Below are 22,497 nucleotides of genomic sequence, written 5' to 3'. Positions count from 1 at the left end.
AGGAAATGCCATTTTAAAAGCTGAACATCACTCACCCGAATCCAGCTGAGACTTTGATAATCATATAATGTTTCATACTGAGTAGCCAACTCTCTGCATAGCGGGATTCCAAATTCCCAGCTCTAAAAGAAAGATTAAAAACTGAGATGAAATATGATTTTTATTCATTAAAAATATATAATTAAAATTAAGAAAGTAACCCTTAGTAGTGTAACCCTAACCCTAACCTTAACCCTATGATAAACTTAAGAATGGAGACAAGAAAAATAAGTGAACATTTAATCATTCTTAATGAGCTCCTTTATTATTTGTTAGCCAGTCAGAGGTATAGACTCTAGGTTTTCTGTTCTCTAGCCAAAGAAAAGATTAGTTGAGTTGGACAAAAGATACCATGCAAAATCAAAAAATGTTTATCAAAACAATACTAACAATGAATAACAGCAGACAGTAAAGCATAGGGTAGGTTTAATATGACAATTCTGCAAAAACGTAAAAGAAAGAATGAATCTAAATTCTGTGTTTCTGTTTCTTATTGTATATAAATATTTACTCAAATATTACCCTAACCATCTTCTGGGGAAGAAAGAATATAGTGTGCGTGTTTGTTTGTGTACGCAATGACTCAAACTTAGATTGTAATAGCACGTTTCTTATTTCAGGAGAGAAAATCAGATGTTTCTTTGACTGAATATAACTTGAAGCTTTCTTAAATTAAACACTCTTTTCCTAGGAGAGTTTTAAGCAGGTATAAGATCTGTTCAGCAGAAATGCAAATCTATATTTATTTAATTGTTCTTTGAAACAATTTGTACAACCTGATTAGCACAGATCTTGGAATGTAAAAAAGTAATAGAGCTGAGAAATTCTGATGAAAATTAGACCCATCTCCAGAAGATCTTGTGTAACACATTTCTACTAAAAGCAGCATTTGCAGAAGTTTATTTATCTTGTGGCACCTTGCCAATGTATGGACAAAAAACAAATATAAAGCTCATCCACTTCTTCCACTTATTGCTAACCATTTTTAAGGGACATGATTTTGCCTCTATCTAATCCATTATTAAGATGGCCTGAATTTTAGGCATTCCACCATGAAAGTGGTGCTTTCTCCCTTATTCCAGCAAGTCTTTCCACACATGCTTAAATTGGAAACCTGTACCAATCAGACTAGATTTGAAAGCCTAAATGGCTCCTTCCTACAGTGTAATGCAATGAATTTATGATTCTCCTGACAAGTAAATAAATCTTCCAGTAATTTTGCAGAAAACATTTAGTTCTATCTTTAGCAAAGAATATCAAATAAAATTTGAAAACAATTACTAATAACATTTGCTGACCTTGCCTTTATTAAAATAATGGATAATCTTCCGACAAAGATTTTCTTTACGTTGCCACTCTGTCTGAGATGGATAGTGGAGGAATTCCCGAAGAGGCCTGTCCTCCCATTGTAGTAGCTCACAATACAAAAGCAATGTAAAAGCAGCCTCTGCCAAACCAATAAGCAATGAACACTGCATAATAATATCAAAACATTTCAACTTGTATAAATATGTAAACAGACAAACTAAAAAGTTATGAAAATCCTAAATGAATCAGATAAAAAAGGCATTTTGCTAGTAAAAAGTTATGCTGAAGTAAAGAAAAATAAATTGAGAGACCACACAGTGTTTAGTTAATTAATTATTCTTATTTGGACTTTAGATAATATCAATGAAAATAATGTGGATTTAGTAAAAAAATACACTATATGCATGCAATTAAAATAAATTAGCTGTAACTCTCCAGCTAGTGCTTATATGCACCTCAAATGGCTAATTGCTAATCTAAGTATTTATGCAGACATTGGTAATGTAAACAAATAATGGAGAATTAGTTGCAACCTGCTTACAAAAATGCAATGTCTTCCAACGATATTGTGTCACTATTTGAAAACATCCATGATCCTAGCTACGTACTTTTACTGACCACTGATATAATTTAATATGAATTATGCTACTTACTGTATGCTTATACAACCATTTACTGTGTAAACTACACAGTTACAGTAAAAAATATATGAAAATGTACATATTTAAGAGACCACTGTAAATATATAACTTTCTTCCATATTTACCTGTGTAATTTTCAGCCTGCAGATGCATGTCACATAACTTGTGTATATAACGAATATACATTTCCTCCTTATTAATTTCAGATTTATAAAAATTCTGAAAAATAAAATATTTCAAAAAAATAATCTCTGAAAATTTATCAATCAAAATATTTTCAAGACTTTTGTATTTTTTTCAAAATACAGCGCTCAATCATGTTTCAGTTTCATGAAATAAACCATGAAGAAACTGAAAACAATATATCCTCTTCTACATCCACCTTCTTCTATGCTCATCCTTCCAGTGCAGGAAGCTTTTAGTTTTGAATGTACTGTATTACATTTCTGTGTTACATCTTAATTTTGTTTATTCCATCATATTTTATTTACAAATTAGGATTATTTGAAATACAAATTAGATCTCAGTAGATTCAATGATCTCTTAATACAGGTAACAGCTCAAAACAAATAATGGCCCAATATTATGTCTTTAACAGGTCCTCCTTAAGAAATGTACTTAAAGGTTGAAAATGGTGCCATTCTATTTTTATTTAAATCATGTCAAATTAATATATATATTGATTTTAGGGGATTTTTTCTTCTTTCTTTTTTCTTCCATTTAATCTATTGGAGAGTGCCTGGATAAGTCCATCTAGTTTTCTTGACAAGGTTTTTCAGAAGTGGGTTGTCACTGCCTCCTTCCTAGGGCTTAGAGAAAGTGGATGGTCCAAGATCATTCAGCTGGCTTTGTGCCCAAGGCAGGATTAGAACTTACAGCATTCCAGTTTCTAGCCTGATTCCTTAATTACTATATAATATTTTTTTAAAAATCCCTTCTCACCTCGATGGGGAATACAATCTTATGTCTTCCATGTGGTATCTTAGCTCTTTGGGACAGAGAGCTCTGATATTGTTCCTGGGAACAGCTGGAGCCACTCTCTCATCTTAAGATTCACAGCCCTGACTGCTCCTCCTACCACTAGGACCACTTTGGTCTTTACTTTCCACATCCTCTCTAGTTCTTCCTTCAAGCCCTGGTACTTCTCCAGTTTCTCATATTCCTTTTTCCTGATGCTGCTGTCACTTGGCTCCACTACATCTATCACTACCACTGTCTTCTGGTCCTTGTCTTTTACCATGTTATCTTCTTGACTGGTTAATACCTGCCTGTCCATCTGGATTTGGACGTCCCACAAGATCTTAGCTCTGTTAAGTCTCCACAACTTTCTGTTGTGATTCAGGGTCAGCCTGTGGGTTCGGCAGTTGGGTCGGACGACTCAGAGGAGGAGGAGGAGGGGGGTGTTGAAGAGCTTGCTGAGGGGGGTTGGACAGCTTGATGAGAGCCCTCAGCCAGGCCCCTCTCATCTGGTCACGACGCAGACCCAGCTGTGTGAGCCTGACAGCGTGGATAAAGATGACCCACAGCTGGCCCTGTTCAAGGACGCCCGACGCAGGAGGCAGTCAATCAGGAGTAAACAGAGGAAGGCAATGGGGCTCCTCGGAAGCCACGCCCTGAACTGTATTTAAGGGGGAATGCGTGGGAGGGCTGGTTTGCTGAAGGCAACCGCTTGAAAAGCTCCTGTTTCTTGGTTTGTGTCTTGTTCTATTTGTTTTTGTAGCAATAAATTTGGCAGGCGTAATTCCAGCCTCTTGCCTTCTTGTAAAAGGGGTTGTCCCTGCCTTTTCTGCAGGGCCGGTAGCAGGCTGGTACAGAACACTTTCTACGGAACTTCCCATCTGGACTTTGGAGGTCTAGCCCATACACTCTGGTACACAATGCCAGCTACTTAGTTCAGTGCATGCTTCTGCCTGCATCTTACATCATGCCACTATGTGCTGGACTGTCTCTGAGGCCTCTCTTCAGTCTGCATCTTGGTTCCTGTCTAGTGTGGTAAATCCCTGTTTTTATGGATCTGGTGTTAGTGCCTGTTCTTGTACTGCGATAATCAGTCCCTCGGTGTTGTCTTTCAGTTCAGCCCCTTTCAGACACTGGTAGAATTTCTCAATGTCAGCCATCTCAGCTATCTATCAGTGATACATCTCACGCAGGGTATTGTCTTGGCATGGCACTTCCTCTGCTTGATCTTCTTTCCAGGTTTGCTGCTGCCTCAGACATTCCCTTAGCAGCTCATTTTCAAGTGCCCTCTTATAGCTAGATGCTCTAGGTTTTGTCCAGGACAGTACTAATGAACTTAAAACTTAGATATTTTGAGCACATAGTACAAAGGCAGGAGTCATTGGAGAAAACCCCAGTGTTTGGAACAATAAAAAGAATCATTTGAATCAGAATAGAGCTGGAAGGGATCTTGGAGGTCTTCTAGTTCAACCCCCTGCTCAAGCAGGAGACCCTATACTATTTCAGACAAGAGACTGTCCAGTCTCCAGTGAGGAAGTACCCTCAACTTCTGACAGCAAGCTGTTCCACTGGTTAATTGTCCTATTAGAAATTTTCTCCTTAATTCCAGGTTGCTTTTCTCCTTGATTAGTTTCAATCCATTGTTTCTTGTCTTGTCTTCTAGTGCTTTGGAAAATATGTTGACTCCCTCTTCTTTATGGCAGACCCTCAAATACTGAATACTACTATCATGTCCCCACTGGTTCTTCTTTTCTCTAGACTAGTTAAACCCAAGTCCTGCAAACATTCTTCATGTTTAACCTTCAGGCCCTTAAATCATCTTAGTTGCTCTTCTTTGCACATTTTCCAAAGTCTCAATATCTTTTTTGTAATGTAGTGACCCAAACTGGATGCAGTATTCCAGGCGAGGCCTTACTAAGGCTTTATGAAGTGGTACTAATACCACATGATTTTCATTCTATGCCTCTGTTTATGCAACCAAGGATTGTATTAGCTTTTTTTGGCTGCTGCTGCACACTGTTGGCTCCTATTTAAGTGATCATCCACTAGGACTCCAAGGTCCCTCTCACAGTTACTGTTTTGAGCCAGGTTTAACCTAATCTGTACTCGTACCTTTGGTTTTTCCTGCCTATATATAAAACCTTGTTTTTCTCCACATTAAATTTTATTTTGTTGGATAGGGCCCTTTGTTCAAGTCTGTCAAGATCTTTTTGGATTCTGAGCTTGTCTTCTGGGGTGTTGGCTATTCCTTCTAGCTTAGTGTCATCTGCAGATTTGATGAGTTCTCCTTCTATTCCCTTATCTAAGTCATTTATGAAGATATTGAAGAATACTGGGGCTAAGACAGAGCCTTGTGGTACCCCGCTGCTTACTTCTCTTTATGTGAATATAGTACATTAAGGACTACTCATTGAGTGCGGTTTGCCAGCCAGCTATATATCCATCTGGTCTATTCCACCTTTTTCTAGCTTACCAAGAAATAGATTGTGGTCTACTTTGTCAAATGCCTTAATGAAATCTAAGTATACTATGTGCACAGCATTCCGCTGGCCTACTAATTTAGTTCTTTCTTAAAGAATGAAATGAGATTGGCTTGGCATTATGTTTAACAAACCCATGCTGGCTTTTAGTTATAACTTTATTTGTTTCTAGATGTTCACAGATCTGTTTTTTTTTATTATCTTTTCCAGTATCTTCCCAGGTATTGATATTAGGCTGAGTGGTCTGTAGTTTCCTGGGTCTGTTTTTTCCCTTTTTTGAAGATGGGAACATATCAGCTCTTTTCCAATCCTCAGGTAATTCCCTGGTATTCCAGGATTTTTGAAAGATATGGTACAATGGTTCTGAAATAATATCTGCCAGTTTCTTCAGAACACTGGGATGTAATCTGTCAGATCCTGGTGAATTATATTTGTTAAGATCAGATAAGTGTTCTCTAACCATTTTCTTGCTTATTGTAATTTTTATTTCTAGTCTGTCTTTTACAATTATTTTTGGTAGGCTGGGCTATAGTTTCTTTTTGCGTGAAGACTGATGCAAGGAACGAATTAAGCTGTTCAGCTTTCTCTCTGCTGCCTGTTACTTCCTTGCCATCTTCTCTCTTAAGTAGATCTATTGTTTCCTTGACTTTTTTCTTGTTATTTATATGTTGAAAGAAACTTTTTTTAAAATTATCTTTGACTTCTCTTGCAAATCTTTGTTCATTCTGAGCCTTTGCTTTCCTGACTTCATCTTTGGAGATTCTGACTACAGTATCTGCTGATACTGCCTTAGTTATGTGTCCCTCTTTCTATTTTTTGTACTTGTCCTTTTTGTCTTTTAGTTCATCAAAGAGATCTTTGTGCAACCATGCTGGATTCTTCTTAAATTTCTTGTTTTTCTTTTTCAGTGGTATTGTGCTGTACTGGGCTTTTATTATCATATTTTCCAGAGTTTCCCACGCTTCTTGAGTTGTTTTCGCCTTTGGGATTTTCATCCATGGAATTTTTCTTAGACTTTCTCTGAATTTGTTGAAATCAGCTCTTCTGAAGTTTAAGACACTGGCTGGATTATCTTCTATTGCTTGTGTTTGCATTATATTGAATTCCAATATGATGTGGTCACTTCTGACCCAAAGTTCCAGCAACTTCAACACTCTCTATCACTTCTTCTCTATTAGTAGGAATTAGGTCCAGTATAGCTTTTCCTCTAGTTCCCTCCTCTACCTTTTGGATGACAAAGTTGTCAGCTAGTTTGATTAGAAATTTGTTTGATTTCCCACTTGCTACAGAGTTTGTCTCCCAGTTGATATCAGGGTAGTTAAAGTCTCCCATTACTATTATGGTATATTTCCTATATACATTTGTTAATTGTTTAGTAAAAAGTTTATCTATTTCTTCTGCTTGGTTGGGTGGCCTGTAGTATACGCCTGTAGCAATGTCATTCCTTTTTCCTTTTATATTGATCCATATGGATTCTAGGAAGTTTTCATCCTTGGTTTTTTTATTTCTGTAGGCCAACAAAATATAAGGAGGCTAAATGCTTTCACTGACACAAGTATGAGATTACAAGAATTGAAAGAAAGAGTTTTTGATCCTGGCAAATAATGTTTGTCATGTCACAAAGGATGATTCTCACCATCAAGTTAACAGTGCAACCAATTTTCTTGTTCTCTGTTTCATCTCCTTTCATACAGTCTCTGAAAAAAAGGAACAGTTGATATGTTCAAATTTCAAAACCTTCTTCCATTACGGAATTAAAAACAATATAGGCAGTTCTGAAGAATTAATCCATAAAGTTATTTCTACAACTTTGACTATGTAACTTTAGCAAGATTAGCAGTTTTATTTACTTCTTGATTCTGTAAATCATCAAGAAATTCCTTAGTCTTAATTCTCTAGGGTTTTTTTCTTTTTCTTTTATATCATTTATATAATATACTAGAGAGGCATTTATTCTGAAAATACAAAAAAGTGATTACATATTAAATTCTTAAAAAACTGGTGTACAACTCATGATACTCATTGTACATACACTGTTATAAGCATGAAAAAAATATTTGGGGAAAAATATTATGTCATTAGTTACTCCTAACATTACTTGCATATGTATCAGAGGTCCATGAACTGTGAATAACTGCATTACCTGTAGTCAAGGAGACGCTCCATCAAACGAGTAACTGATGTAACGAAAGAAACACCTGTCTCCCTCCAAGTTTCTTGTTCTATCTTTTCTAGCAGGCTGTGTGAAAGTGAACAATCAGTAAGACTTACTCAGAAATATTATTGATTGTGAATAGTTTTGAGAACATTTAAAATACCTAAACCCTTCCATACAAAATCTGAACAATCATCTTACCTGGGATAAGGCCCAAACAGCTGGGTTCTGATCCACGTTGCATGAAGCAAAGACAAGGAAATTATTGAACTAAGATGATACACTATTATTATTTCATACCAAGAAAATATTGTGCCTGGTCTAGAGATTGCATTTACACTACTGCTACTTGTGAATGTTACTCTGGGTAGTTTGCATACATTTGCAGACATACACACACATATTTCCTTTACTGTAGAAATAATGTACTGCTGAGAAAAAGCAGGGTTCACACTATGAGATTGCGTTCATCAAGCTGATTTCTGCCCCCCCCCCCCATGCCCAGCGATACTGTTGGTGCTCAAATTAGAAAGTAAGCATTAGTATTGTGGTGATGTTATCATTCAGTTGAGTCCAACTCTTGGTGTAACTATGGGCCTAGTCTTTCCACATCTTCTGATCTTGCACCATTTCTTTCAGGTTTTTCTATGCTCTGCCTACTGTCAGCTTTAATAGTGTCCAGCCTCCATGTTCTTTGACAGCCTGGTTTTCTTTTACACATTATTATTAATGGGAGATAAAAGAAATCTCAACATTCCTCTGCTTGGTTCTTTTCTAAAATTACAAGTTATATGTCTTCTCTCCTTAAAAAGATACAAAGTTCTTTTTCATAATATCCAGTATTTTTAACAATGGAGCAACTGAAAGCACAGCATGGAAATATAGTTCTATTCAGTGCTTCTAGTATAGCAATAGCACTTAGACTTATATATCGCTTCACAGTGCTTTACAGCCCTGTAAGCGGTTTACAGAGTCAGCATATTGCCCACAACAATCTGGGTCCTCATTTTACTGACCTTGGAAGGATCAAAGGCTGAGTCAACCTTGAGCCAGTGAGATTCGAACTGCCAAACTACTGGCAGCCAGGAGTCAGCAGAAGTAGCCAGCAGTAATACATTCTAACCACTACACCACCAGGACTCAATATAATATTTTATTTTTCAGTAATGTAAGTTGTATAACATCTATATATTGTTTGTGTATTTACATTGTGAAATAGTGGCTATGAAGTGGCTATGACTACAAGAATAAACTAACCTGACATTTTCTGCAAGTAAGGATGGCTTCGGTAAAAATATTTTTAAAAATCTGAGCTTTCAGAAGTGAACTCTTCAATTTAATTAATTTGGTTCAGAGAATTAATAACATATTTTATCTTAATCATTTAAGTTTGTGTTAGTTATGACACTAATATTGAAACACTGCTGAAATTTAATATTTTAATATTGACTTTAAACCATCTGAAAAACAAACTCCTTTGTATGGTCTTTTGACAAGTTCTGAATGATCAGGAAAGAATTTAGGTTGTCAAAGCAATATAATGAATATTTTAATAGTTAGTGCTTTAATTCAGGGGTCCCCAACCCCCGGTCCATGGACCAATACTGGGTCACGGCATGCTAGCAACCAGTTCACACAAACAAGAAAAGCCCCATCCACAGGATGCAGGCAGCACACAAAGGCATGCTCCCTACGGTCCGCAGAAAAATCTTTCTCCACATAACCGGCCCCTGGTGGCCAAAAGGTTGGGGACCTCTGCTTTAATTCATGTCTTAATTTTGGAACAATGCCAGTTTCTTTTCAGAATTCATGGTGTGCTTATTTTAAAAATGAATAACAACAGAGATCTTATGGTAATTCAGAGCTGTTTGCCTAACCTCATTTTTCGTGTCATGTACTTTCATTGACACTCCAAACTATATTTGTGCAATCTTAATGAAGCTCATATATTTCACAAATAATTTAGTAAATCCTGTTGAAGATAAAAGATTACAAGAAGATATTCAATTCAGTTTGAGACACTGAAAGGATAATTATTGGGAAACAGCAGGCAAGACTTCTTCCCTACTCCCGTACTCATTTTGTCAAAACATAGGGATATATATCTCCAATTGTAAAATGGCATCTCAAAACAGAAAGTAAAGAAAAAAACAGAAATCCAAACATCCTTCAGAAAAAATGAAGGCATTCAAATTTCTGCAATTATTAAATAAAATGGATATGCTACTTTATATTGAAGTTTTTGTTGTACTTTTTAATCAAACCAGAGAGCCATTCATTGTGATGTATTATTCATTTCTAAGAACAGTTATTATGTTTAGATCATCCTTCCAATCACTTTTATATAGATATGTAAAGTTTTAATAATGCTAAACATAAGACTTACAGCAGACTGAAAAGTTCCCTGTAATTTTCATCTCCCTTTCCCTCTGATACCAAACTGTCCAGCTTATCAATCAATTCTGCCTCCACCTGGATAAAAAAAAAGAATTTGTAAGAGTAGCTTAGTTTGTAAACTCTAAATAAAAAGAAGGATGTGAAAATGATATTTCATGATATTTCTCCTACTCTGCATGAAGATTATTTTTATGGTGCTATGAATGATTTAATATAAAGAGCTCCAAAAGGAGCAAAGCCTAATTTCATAAAACAATGGTTTTATGAAAAATAATATACCTCATTTGTCTGAGCAGTAAGCACTGTCACAATTTTTTTGACTGGACATCCAATACAATGGCCTTTTTTCATTTTCCAAATATCACTACTCATTCTTATTTATGCATTTAGTGTAGAATAAACAACTTTCTAGAAAATCAGTGTATTATTTAAAATGTAAAGCAAAACCATTCGCCAAAACTGTTACTTGCTAATTAAAGTTGATCAAAAAATAATTAGGTCTTCATAATAATTCCTTAGCTATGTAATTGCAATTCCAAGACTTTTTAAAATATTAGTGTAGTTGCATAGTTAAATCTTGTCTGGGCTTTTCTAAACACACATTTTCTTCCACATATATCCCACAGGTATTATGCATCTATTGAGAAACTGGTCATTAAATAAAACTCATTTTTCCCTGAACTAATATGGCGTTCTATTAATAGACAATTCACAAGAAAAAGTAGCTGTTTTTGTTGCACAGATATTTACTAGACACTCATTAATAGCATTGTAAGACTGTCAAGCACGCCATTCCTCAATATCCTTCATTGCTTTACCAATGATTTTTTTTGCCATTTCTCTTATTTCATTCCTTTTCCAATAATGCAAATTGTGTGTATATAATAACATTTTTAAAAAGGAGATTTTGTTGCCCTCAGTTGGACAGCCTTGTTTTTCTCTAGTGCATGGGGAAGATTTATGTCTTGCCTATAAGATATGGTGGATGGCTAGAAAAACTCTGCTACTTTCCTTATTACACTTTAATTTGTACTGCACTTCATTTTTCTTATAACAAACCTGTAGATGTAACAGCTTTAGTCATGGCTTGGAATGTGTTATACTTTTGCTTTTATATAGTTCTTAAAACCAAACATTTCTAAGGTTTGAAGAAAAAACATATTACATATTTGCAAAAGTCTATAACAAGACAGACTGCACAAAGTAATCATCAGCGATATTTGTGTAGATATGATCTGTTGCCAGTGGTGGGATTCAGCCAGTTCGCATGAGTTCGGCAGAACTTCCGGGAGCGGCATCCACACAGAGAACCAGTTGTTCACATATTTGAATCCTACCACTGTCCGTGGCTATACACAGATGTGGTATTTTTGGGAGAAAGCTGCCATTTCTCATATATTCAATGTATATCATAGCCAAACTAACATGATCCACTTTTCTGTGATCAACAATTAGTTTAGCTGATCATGGGAATGTGGTAGATAGTATATCTTAACTTCAGCAAAGCATTCAGTAAAGATTCCAATGATATACTGGTAGAGAACAAGACAAAATGTGGGCTGGATTATACTATAATTAGTAGACAATCATATCTATTAGGTATGTGTCAATAGCTCTATTAGATATATGTCAATAGCTCTATTAGATACATGTCAATAGCTCAACATCAAGTTGGAAGTGTAAATTGGTACATCAGAATTCCATTCTAAGCCCTATGCTGTTGAATAAATGACTTAGAAAAGAGAATTAAAAAATAAGGTTATAAAATATGGTTAGTCGATATAAAAGTAGCAGGGGTAGCACATATCTTAGAGGATAATATTAACATTCAGGAAGACCTTGACAAGCTAAAACAATCAAGATAAATTTCGGTGGAGAAAAATCCTATATTTGGATAGAATAAATTAAATGTTTGGGTGAAGGAACCATACTGAGTAGCAGGTGTCCTGGTAAATCAAAAATTAAATGTGAGCAAACATATGATGCAGCTGTGAAAAAAGCAAATGCAATCCTATACAAAAGTAAAGTATAAGATCAGAGAAACAATTGTTCCTTCCTATTCTGTGTTGGTCACATCACACTTAGAAAATTGCTTTCAGTTCTTGGCATCTGGTTTTAAGAAAGAAATGGCAAACTGAAACATGTCTGGAAGACAACAACCAACTTGATAGGAAATGGTTGGATGCATTGGACATATTTAGCCTGGAGAATAAACTATTGTGTGAAAACACAATAGTGGCCTTCAGAAATTGTCTGAATTGTCATGTAGAAATAGGAACAGAATTGTTCAGAGTTGTTCCAGCAGACTAGGCAAGAAATCATGGATTTAAATCATAAGGAAATAATTTCACTTGAACATCAGAAAATATTTCTTAATGCTGTTAGATTTTCAACCATAAATTGTCTTGTGAAATGGTGGACTTTCCATCTAAGGTTATATTTAAAAATTAAATTTAACATTTAAAAGATATTCAAAATTTAAGTTTACAAGGTAACTTTATATTTAAGTTATATAAACTATGATCTGTTCTCCATCTAAGTCCTAAAACTAAAGAAAACACAAGCAAATGAGTCAAAAATATTATACTTGTTCATTATTGAGGAGAATAACCCAAAGCTGCATTTTTGTGTGGGGCAAAATTAGGTGAACCTCTGCTTTCACTAACTGGCATGGACTGTTGGGCAGTAATAACTGCAACTACATGTTTCTGATAATTGTTGAGCAATCCTGTGCATCAGCATGGACAAATTTTAGCCTATTCATCCTTTAAAAATTGACTTGGTGGCTGTTTTAATTTGAAAATGTAATAATTATGTAGTTACAGAACTGGCTTGTAATAATTATAGGTATATACTCTGTCTAATCTTTGATTGTCAGTTGCAAAGGAACTGTGTCGTGTAAGACCTGTCTTGCCCATCAATAGTTTCAATAATCATTGGACATTCTAGGCCTTGAGTAGGCAACTTAAGTTTCTGTACTGTTTCTGTATCAATAAAATTAGTAGTTGTCCCATAGTTTACAAGAGCTGAAAGCCTGGAATCTAAAGTAATAATAGCAGGAGTAATTAAGAATGTTTGCCTTATCTGCCTGTAAAGGTAAAGGTTCCCCCGCACATGCGTGCTAGTCGTTTCCAACTCTAGGGGCCGGTGCTCATCTCCATTTCAAAGCTGAAGAGCCAGCGCTTGTCCGAGGACATCTCCGTGGTCATGTGGCCGGCATGACTAGACGCCAAAGGTGCACGGAACACTGTTACCTTCCCACCATAGTGGTCCCTATTCTTCTACTTGCATTTTTACGTGCTTTCGAACTGCTAGGTTGGCAGAAGGTGGGATGAGTAACAGGCGCTCACTCTGTTACGTGGCACTCGGGATTCAACCCACCAAACTGCCGACCATCTGATCAACAAGCTCAGCGTGTTAACCCGCTGAGCCACCGCGTCCCTGCCTGAGCTCTCCTCAAATAATGGATGGCCCCTCTTCAGATCTCTGGGGATAGGGACTGGCAAAGTTGCCGCAAGGTACTATCTGGGACTGAGCTGGGCATTTGATGGCTTCATGCTCCGTACATTTCTGTATCTTATTGTATTGTCTCTTTCAGTGTCATGGATCATCTAGCTGCTCTTATTTGTGTAGGTTCTCCCACTATGGATTCCGAAGAGGTCACTGGGAGGGGTGCTATGGGGGAAGACAGGCTGCACATTCTTTTTTCCTTCCCATTTCTCCTTTGCTTCCACTCTTCCAGTTGGGCATCTATAATTATGCAGAGGTAATAATGCTCTTCCGGAGTAATAAGAGTGCCTTGTCTCATCAGCTCAACTCTCAGGTCATCGGTTAGCTCTCTGTGATACTCTGTGTGGTATCCCTAAAATGTCTCTTGAGTATAGAAGAAATCTTAATAGTGGTTCTGCATTGGAGTGTTCCCCAGTGAACAGTATCGCCTGTTTGGCTGCTATTTCCTTCAGCAAGCTCAGCACCAAGTTACCTTGGTGTGATCAATGGGAAACTCCAGTAATCTGCTTGCCATAAACATTTCACACTGAGCAACAAAAGTACAGAATTGATCCTGTTCTCTCCAAAAGAGAGCCTTGGTGGAGCAGTGGGCTAATGCCTCCTTAAGTAACACCAGCTGCCTGCAATTAGTGCAGGTTCGAGTCCCACCAGGCTCAAGGTTGACTCAGCCTTCCATCCTTCCGAGGTAGGTAAAATGAGGACCCAGATTGTTGGGGGCAATAAGCTGACTTTGTAATAATGCTGCTTGGGGGGCGGGACGAAAGCCCTAATAAGCAGGCATATACATAGAATGAAGGCTATTGCTAAGCACATTGATTTGTGTTTAGATTGTAAGCCGCCCTGAGTCTTCGGAGAAGGGCGGGATATAAATGGGATTAAAAAAAAAGTCTCTGGTAAGCTTCCATGGGAATGCAGAATCATTAGTTAACCTGCTATCTGTTGTGCTGCCATAGGTTGAGGCAAATTCTACTCCACTTGCTGAATTTGTTGTATCATGGCATTCTGTACATCTACTTGTTGTTGCCGTTCTAATATAAGGTGACTGCCAGATGCTCAGTGCATCAGAGAATCAGAGACCAGTGTTGAAATTCCTCTTTCTGAAAGAGAGTAGGAGACTTGCAAGATTGTTATCAGGAAAAAAAATTTTTTCCACTGAAAAGAGGAAAAGCAAATTTTCATCTTTTAGTCCTCAAATTATCATGTATTCCATTTTTTAAAAAATTTGATTTGATGACTGTATGACATCCCTCCCAGGTAACCCAGGCAGGAAGCATGACCAGATGAGCTAAATCTACTTTATTGAAAAGCTGTATTAATACAATCTTGCAAGTCTGAAAGTACAAGCTTCTAGTACCACTTTTAATTGCTTGATCCATTAGGGTGAGTCCTTCCTAAGTTTCTCTCTCTGTTAAGCCACTGGGGATTCCTGCCTCTCTCATTTGATTGTTTCCTAGGCAGCATCTCTTATCCTCACACCCCAAGCTCATTTGCACATTCTATTATAGTATTTGCCTTTTGCCTTTCTAATTTTTCCAATAGCCTTCTGTTTATCCACAGGGTCTTTTGCCAACTACTGTATAATTGAGCAACAATGTTCTTTTTGGAGAGTCTGGCTTTTTCCTTTCAACCCTGCCAGGTACACTATTACAGTTTGTTGTTGATAAGCACAAATGCTTATCATCACCAATGCAAAAGAGGCCTTGAGTTCCTTAGATGTTATGCTAGGCTTCTTTGAAACCTCCTGGAGTATTACATACCTTGTATTAGGTGTGATCTTGGTTGGCTGACCACTCCTGAGGATAAAATGATATTGAATTGCCTCCCTTTCTACACATTGGATAGGTAGGGTCCAAACATTTTGGAAATCATTTTGTTAACTTTTTCCACTTGGTTTCTGGAAGTCCTCAGAAATCTTTGCCTGAACCATGACATATTTCTACAAACCTGGATTCTAAAGATCAGATTTTGATAGTGAATACCCAGAATTCTTTTCTATAAATAAAGCAGGAAACTTCATACTCAAATCTAATTATCATTCCATTGTTTGAAACAGCTGACTCTACCGTCCCCTTCAAATGAACTAATAATCTTAGAGGCTCACATGTTGACTTGTAAAGCCCTACATGGCACAGGGAACCTATGGAACTGGCCCATTACATAGCCATCCCACCTGGTCAGGCAGGGAAAGTATGTTACATACCCTGTCAGTTAAAGAACTCCAATTGGCAGGATTCAGGAAAAGTGCCTTCTCTGCTGTTACCCCCGTCCTGTGGAATATTCTCTCCCTGGAGATGAGGAATTCCTGGCCTTCCAAAATGGACTTAAAACACACTCTGCAGTCTTGCATGGGGAACCGAAATGAGCACCCAGTTGTGGAGTTGGTTGGTGCCATGAGAGCCCTTCTCTGCTTTTTTTAACTATTTTTAACAGGGTTTAATTATTCTTGCCTCATTTTATAATTTATAAAACTTTTATAATTCTAAAACTTTAATTTTAACATTTTAATTTTTATCTACTATTTTTATAGTTTGATGTTTTATTGTACACTGCTCAAGAGTTCCTCTTTGAGGGAGATGGGCAGTTCAGTAATGTGAAAAACAAAAAAACAATTTTTTTTTTGCTTTGGATCATTTCCCTCAATAAATCAATTAACAAAAATAATGTTTCTGACTCATTTGTTTAACTGAATTCTCTTTAACTAGTTTTAGGCCTTGGGTGGAGAACAGATCACATTTCAGGTCAAATATGTGCAATTCAATAGGATTCACAAAAGTTTAAACATTGTTATGCATGATCCCCTTAATTCCTCCCAATATTATATTCTATGATTCTAGAAGTACTACTACCTATTCTCTTCAGTTTGTTTATCAATATAGTGGATAGAAATATATGAAAATAACAAGAATCTGAGAAAGGAAGCAACTAGTTGAGTGAATAGAAAATTACTATTTAAAGTATCAAAGTTACATATATACAACTTACCTTTTCTCTTGTTCTCTGTGCATCACTTACATGGGTGAATAATGAACTTATTTGTGGAGGACAGATATAAATTAAAGCAGACAAGACAAGACAGAACATCATGATCAATGCCATTATCACAGGTTTAGATAATTATGGCATATGAAAATTTGATGACTGGTCCTCACATATTAAAAAGAGTGACTCTATTGAAAAATGCTAGAGAAATCACCATTATTCTAGTATTCTGGTCCCTAATGGAAGACGATTTCAGTTCAGTGGTATTTCACAATCAATAAGCAAACTTTATGAACTTGTGAACAGCGTCTTGTGGACAAAGATAGGATACAAAACTCTAAAGTCCATCTGATTTTCAAGAAATGTAAAGAAAGTTTAAGAGGCATAATCAGGTTTGAAAGGAACACAGCACATCAAAGTGTGAACACAGCTTAAGAGCATGTTTGATCGTAGACAAGTATTTGTGTATGAGTGAGTGAAGTGTATGACCATCAGCAAGTGAGAAAACAAAATTAATTAGCACTACATGTGGAAACAGTTCATGTGAAGAAGTGTTTCTTAATGGAAAAACAAACAGAAATCTAAAAAGAAAGTAATTAGACTAAAATTCAGTAAGTGCCAACATGGATTTTGAAAGCACAAGTTCCAAGTATGCATTGCTACTTGAAAGTAGAGGATGGAAATTGGTATGTTCCATAGTTAATTTTCTCAAATGTAAATATTTTTAAAAGAATACAGTATATTACAGAGGAATGATATCTAGAAATCCCAATAAAATAACCTGGGACTGAGAAAGTTTTCAAAGTCAGGAATATTTTTTTTAAAAAAGCTGCTCACAAATAAATAAGACAAAAAATGCACAAAGCATAACTCAAAAAAAATCCATTTTAAAGGTATGCAGAACTTTCAGAAAGGTTTTCAAGAAACCTGAATCACATTTGTTGCAGACATGGACTCAAAGAATAATTCAGTGCTGCGAGTATCAGAGCAAACCAACTAAGAAAGGATACCGATTCTTTTCTTGTCCTGGGATAGAAGGTCAGACATTTTTAAAGGAGAGAAAAGTTCCTATATGGATGAATGGTTTCAAATTAGTACTGAATTATAACCTGAAAGAAAACTTTTACAAAATGATATATTGCTGGTATCTAATGCCTGACACAGCGTTCCGTGCGCCTTTGGCATCTAGTCATGCCGGCCACATGACCACAGAGACGTCCTCGGACAAGCGCTGGCTCTTCGGCTTTGAAACGGAGATGAGCACCAGCCCCTAGAGTTGGAAACGACTAGCACGCATGTGCGGGGGAACCTTTACCTTTACCTAATGCCTGACAAAGATATTTCTGTTGGAAATATAATTGTAAAGAAGGTGCTTATTATCTTTGGTGGAATTGTGATAAAGCGAAAAAATATTGGGGCCAGATTCATGCTTTGATTCAGAAGAGCTTTAAAACAAATATAAAACTGAAGTTTTTCTTCTGAGACTATTGGACAAGGATCTTGAAAAATTTAAAACTTTGTTATTATGTATGTTGATTGCGGCGAGCATTCTGTATGCGCAAAAGTGGAAAAATATGTCAGTTCCTACAATGGAAGAACAGATGGAAAAAGTGGTGGAGCTAACAGAGATGGAAAAATGAACTTTTTGAATTAAAGAAGAGAATGCATCTAGTTTTGTTTTTAATTAAAAACCTCTTGTACACTTAGTGCTGAGAAGAGAAAAAAATTTGCAATTCTGACTTTCTGTTTTGCTGATTAGAGAAATGGATAGTACTCACTAAATGTGCAGAAGTAAAAAGCTGAAGTTGCAACTTTATTTTGTATTTTTCTGCACGCAAAAATTGAAGTACTGTTTTTTCTTTTCTTTCTTTCCTTTTACCCTACACTCCTTTCCTCCTTCTTTTTCCTCCCCTATTTTCCTATTTTTATTTTCATTTGTATAATATAAATATAAATTATGTATTTTGGGGAAAAAATAAGTTCATATGACTACCTGGAACAATGTTGGAAATCAAGCCTGGCATGGCAATCACAGACAGTGAATATACAGTCTGCTTTGCATGTTTGCATAGGAAAACTACATTTATGACAAAGGAAATTGGAGAGAAGATCTAGAAAATATGACAATCCCACTTACATATATCTGTTACAATTATGGAAGGTTGCAGGAGGAAAAAATGGTCCTGCATTTTTAAGCTTGAGAGGAAAAGACAAGCTCAAAAATTAGAGTACAAAAATAAAAGTACAAAATTTTAACAGTTGAAAACCAACACTGAACCTAGGAAGTGAGAGAAAACAGGGTGAACAGAATTTAAAGAATACATTTTTGTTTGGTTTGAAATCACAAACCAAACTCACTGACATCAGTATGCTGTGTCACTGTAAGCACCTTAGATCTAGGATCTGATATCCACATCTAACTTCAGAACTGTGAAATATTTCTTGAAGGAATGCATTATTTCATGGCACCTTTATTCATACTGGAAATCTCAGTTTCTTGAGATGGCAAGGAATTGCTACCAGAAAATACCAAGAGGAGAAAATGTATTAAGTTATGTGGCATATGAGTGTTTGATGATGAACGCTTAGAATCAAAGAGTTCATTTTTGGTTAATTGGTTCCACTGTTGAACTGCTTTAACTATTAGGACACCTTTTTAAACTTTCAACTGAAATTAACTTTCTGTCATTTAAATCCATTATTCCAGCGATCCCCAACCTTTGTGGCTTGGCGGCTCAGCTGAGGGAGAGGGGGTACCGGGCTATGTGAGTGACGGGCTGGCATGTGCGCGTACACACCTACCACAGCTCCACTCACAAAAGAGAGAAGAGAAGCCTTTGGGGAGCGGTTTCACGCTCCTTCAGGCTTCTCCGCACCAAAAGCTTTTGCAAAGGGACGGAAGGCCTGAAGCAGCGCAAGATCACTCCCCCAAAGTCTTTCATCCATTTGCAAAAGCTTTTGGCTTGGAGAAAAGAAGTCTTTGGGGGATGCAGTCTTGTGCTCCTTCAGACTCACCAAGGTTGCCTGATGCTCCAAAACCAGATTGGGGGTCCTGCGCAGGAAGCCCCGGTAAGTCAGCAAAACTGAGCAGGTGACGCTCGTCCCATCAGACTCTGTTCGCACCACTCTGCTTTTGGAGCATTGGGAGTAGGTAGCTTGGCGGCCCAGCTGGAAGGGGAGAGGGAAACCAGGCTGTGCGAGTGGGGGGGCCTGAGCACATGCGCAGCTCCATTCATGCACAAAAGAGAGGCCTTTGGAGTGCCGCTCGCACAAGTGGAGCTGCGTGCCACACTGGCCCGCCTTGCATGGCCCAGTTCCAAATAGGCCACGGCCCACTGTTGGGCCGCAGTCCAGGAGTTAGGGACCCCTGCATTATTTCATGTCCTGTGTTCTGGAATGAGCATGAACAGAATTTAACCTTCTATGTGACATTGTTTCAGGTATTTCAAAATGGCTATCATACCCCACCCCATACTCTCAATGACTAAAATTGACCATCACCTTCAATCTCTCTCTATAGGGCTTGGTTTCTGATCATCATCCTTTCTCTGTACCTGTTCTGATTTATTTATTTATTTTATTTATTTATTTGCATTTATATACCGCCCTATTCCCTGAGGACTCAGGGCGGTTTTATTTCACAAAATAGTTTCCTAAGTACGTTGTCCTCCCAAAAGATACAGTAACCAAGGTGAGAGTGATCAAAGTAGGATAAAGTTGAATGGTTATTTCTTGTAATTTGGAAATTATATTTACTTTGGTGCAGCCTGAAATTACATTTGCCTGGCTTGTAGCCACTATTTATTGGTGATTCATATTCAATTTGCAATTAACTAATATTCTAAGATGTTTTTTATAAATACCACAGGTATCTCCTATATAGCTATATACGTAGTTTAACTGTCATGTCATCTAATCCAGACTTATATATATATATAAAACATATAAAGTATATGATAGTGTGTCATATTTTGTCAAATGCTTTGCTGAAGTCAAGATAAATTGTTGTGGCACTGCTAAGGAAGTGACCCAATCAAAAAGTGAGATAAGATTAGTCTGGAAAGATCTGTTCTTGACAAATCCATGCTAATATCTGGTAACTCCAGCATTATTCTCAACATGTTTACAGATCGGCAACTCCTTGATCTTCTCCTCCTTTTCTTGGGACTAATGTTAGACTGGTGTTTAGTTTCCAAGACATTCCTTTTCCCCATTTAAAGACAGGAATGTTTGCTTTTTTCCATTGATATGGTACTTTACCAATTCACCAAATCTCCTAGAGAGATTTAAACTTATTCAAAGTAAAGAGGCATTAGTCTTAATTTTCAATCCTGACCCTTTGTCCTGATATTCAGAAATTTCCTGGTGCAACACATTCTTCTTAGATGGAGAAGATGGAACCAAAAATCAAATTTGAGTAGCCTTGCCTATTACATGTTTGAATGTTGATGCCTTTATTTGGAATCTGGTTTGATTTTTTTAATATTCTGAGAAATAATGTCCTTTGTTATTCTTAAATTCCTTCATTAACCTTTTGCTGATTCTAAGATTTCACTTTTCTGATTCCATCTCTACATATTTGGACTATCACTCTGTATGCTTTTTTTCTGATCTCCCAATTTTCATTTTCTACATATGCTATTGTTACTTTCAAATATTCAGTAAGCTTTCTGCATAGCCATGCTGGTTACTCTGGCTGTCTTCCATTTGGTTTCTTCTAACTGGAATTTTTGTAACTGCTTTTAATATCTTCTTCTATAGAACTCCCTCATTCCTGGAGCTTCTTTTCCCATCAGCATTTCCTGTCATGGTATTGCACGTGCCACTGCTCTGAGTTATTAAAATACTATACATTTTCTTAAAATCTGGGGTATATGTTAGACAAATGCTCAGTTTTCCATTTCCTTCAAATCAAGAATTTGGAGCTCCAACATTACCCGGCAACCTTTCCCCCAATATTCCTGTTACTTCCACCTCCTCAACAAGGATTTCCAAATGATTAAAATCTGATCAAAGATATCTGATCTTGTGCCTGTGTCTGCTCTTTGAAAGAAAATATTGCCAACAATAACAACAATAATAATAAAAAGCCAGGCGTTTTCTGAAAAAATCATGTAACACAATGATTTCTCCCCTGATATTAATGACAGTTTGCCTTTGGAAAATATTGTCTGCATTTTTCCCCCCTGGTTGGGAGGGAAACAGTAGAAAATAATGCTATCTTGAATTGTTCCTCAATTTATTTTAATTGAAATAATCTCTACAGCATTGCCATTCTTTGAATAAGAATACTTGTTTTTAACGTTCAGCACATCTACACCTGATTTTCTTTTGCTTCTGTTCCTTTTGAACATATTCTCTCTTTTAGTTACCATATTCCAGTCATGGATATCATCCCATCAGGTCTCCATTACATGTATTAAATTATATTTGTCTTTCTGTACCAGGAATGTAACTGCAAGAACATTATTTCTTATATATTGGTGTATTATACACAATGAAGGCCGTGACCACCATAAGTCCATCTTTTTTCTGATTTGCTTTTCTTTCTTGCAAATTTTCTTTCAAATGATTTAAGAGGATTGATGTATGTTTATCAGTTTGTATGAAGTACAGCCCACATGCCAGTAATTCCATTATCTAAATAAATCAGACTGTGGCTCCAGAAACTAAATCTCTTCATTCATATGGCACCATTTCGACGGCGGAGGGGACGACCGCTGGTCAGCTTGGTGGCAGAGATGTCCCTTGTGCTGTTTTTCGGGCCACTGCCGGCGGCGGAGGCGGCGACGGTGACGGCGTCCTCGGGCTGCCTTGGGCAGTGGAGAGGACGACCGCGGCGACGGTGGCGGTGCTGTTGCTTCGTTTGCCTCGTTCCGGCCTCTGACGGTGATGGCGACGACGGCGTTTTCGGGGCTTGCTGGCCCGTTCCATCGGCAGCGATATGGCGGTGGTTGGTGCTTTCATCTGGTCTGCGGTGGCCGTAGCAGCTCCGGTGGACTACCAATTACTAACTTTCCATCTGCCTCCC

General features: G+C 37.1%; 1 protein-coding gene across 1 annotated transcript in view; it reads right to left on the bottom strand.

Annotated features, from left to right (window-relative positions):
* DOCK3 (dedicator of cytokinesis 3) overlaps positions 1 to 22,497 on the bottom strand; it is a gene marked incomplete at both ends in the record, with an annotated part of 182,953 nt that overhangs the window by 44,592 nt on the left and 115,864 nt on the right. Inside the window, 7 exons of the mRNA XM_081319050.1 lie at positions 36 to 122; positions 1,338 to 1,486; positions 2,114 to 2,207; positions 7,062 to 7,122; positions 7,569 to 7,664; positions 7,782 to 7,808; positions 9,967 to 10,052. Of these exons, the coding sequence (XP_081175176.1) occupies positions 36 to 122; positions 1,338 to 1,486; positions 2,114 to 2,207; positions 7,062 to 7,122; positions 7,569 to 7,664; positions 7,782 to 7,808; positions 9,967 to 10,052 (600 nt within the window). The remainder of the gene's footprint in view (positions 1 to 35; positions 123 to 1,337; positions 1,487 to 2,113; positions 2,208 to 7,061; positions 7,123 to 7,568; positions 7,665 to 7,781; positions 7,809 to 9,966; positions 10,053 to 22,497) is intronic.

This window comes from Vipera berus, assembly GCF_964194415.1.
Source record: "Vipera berus genome assembly, chromosome: 2".
NCBI lineage: Eukaryota > Metazoa > Chordata > Lepidosauria > Squamata > Viperidae > Vipera > Vipera berus.
The sequence above is the reverse complement of the archived record's forward strand: the minus strand, read 5'-3'. Positions and strand labels throughout refer to the sequence as shown.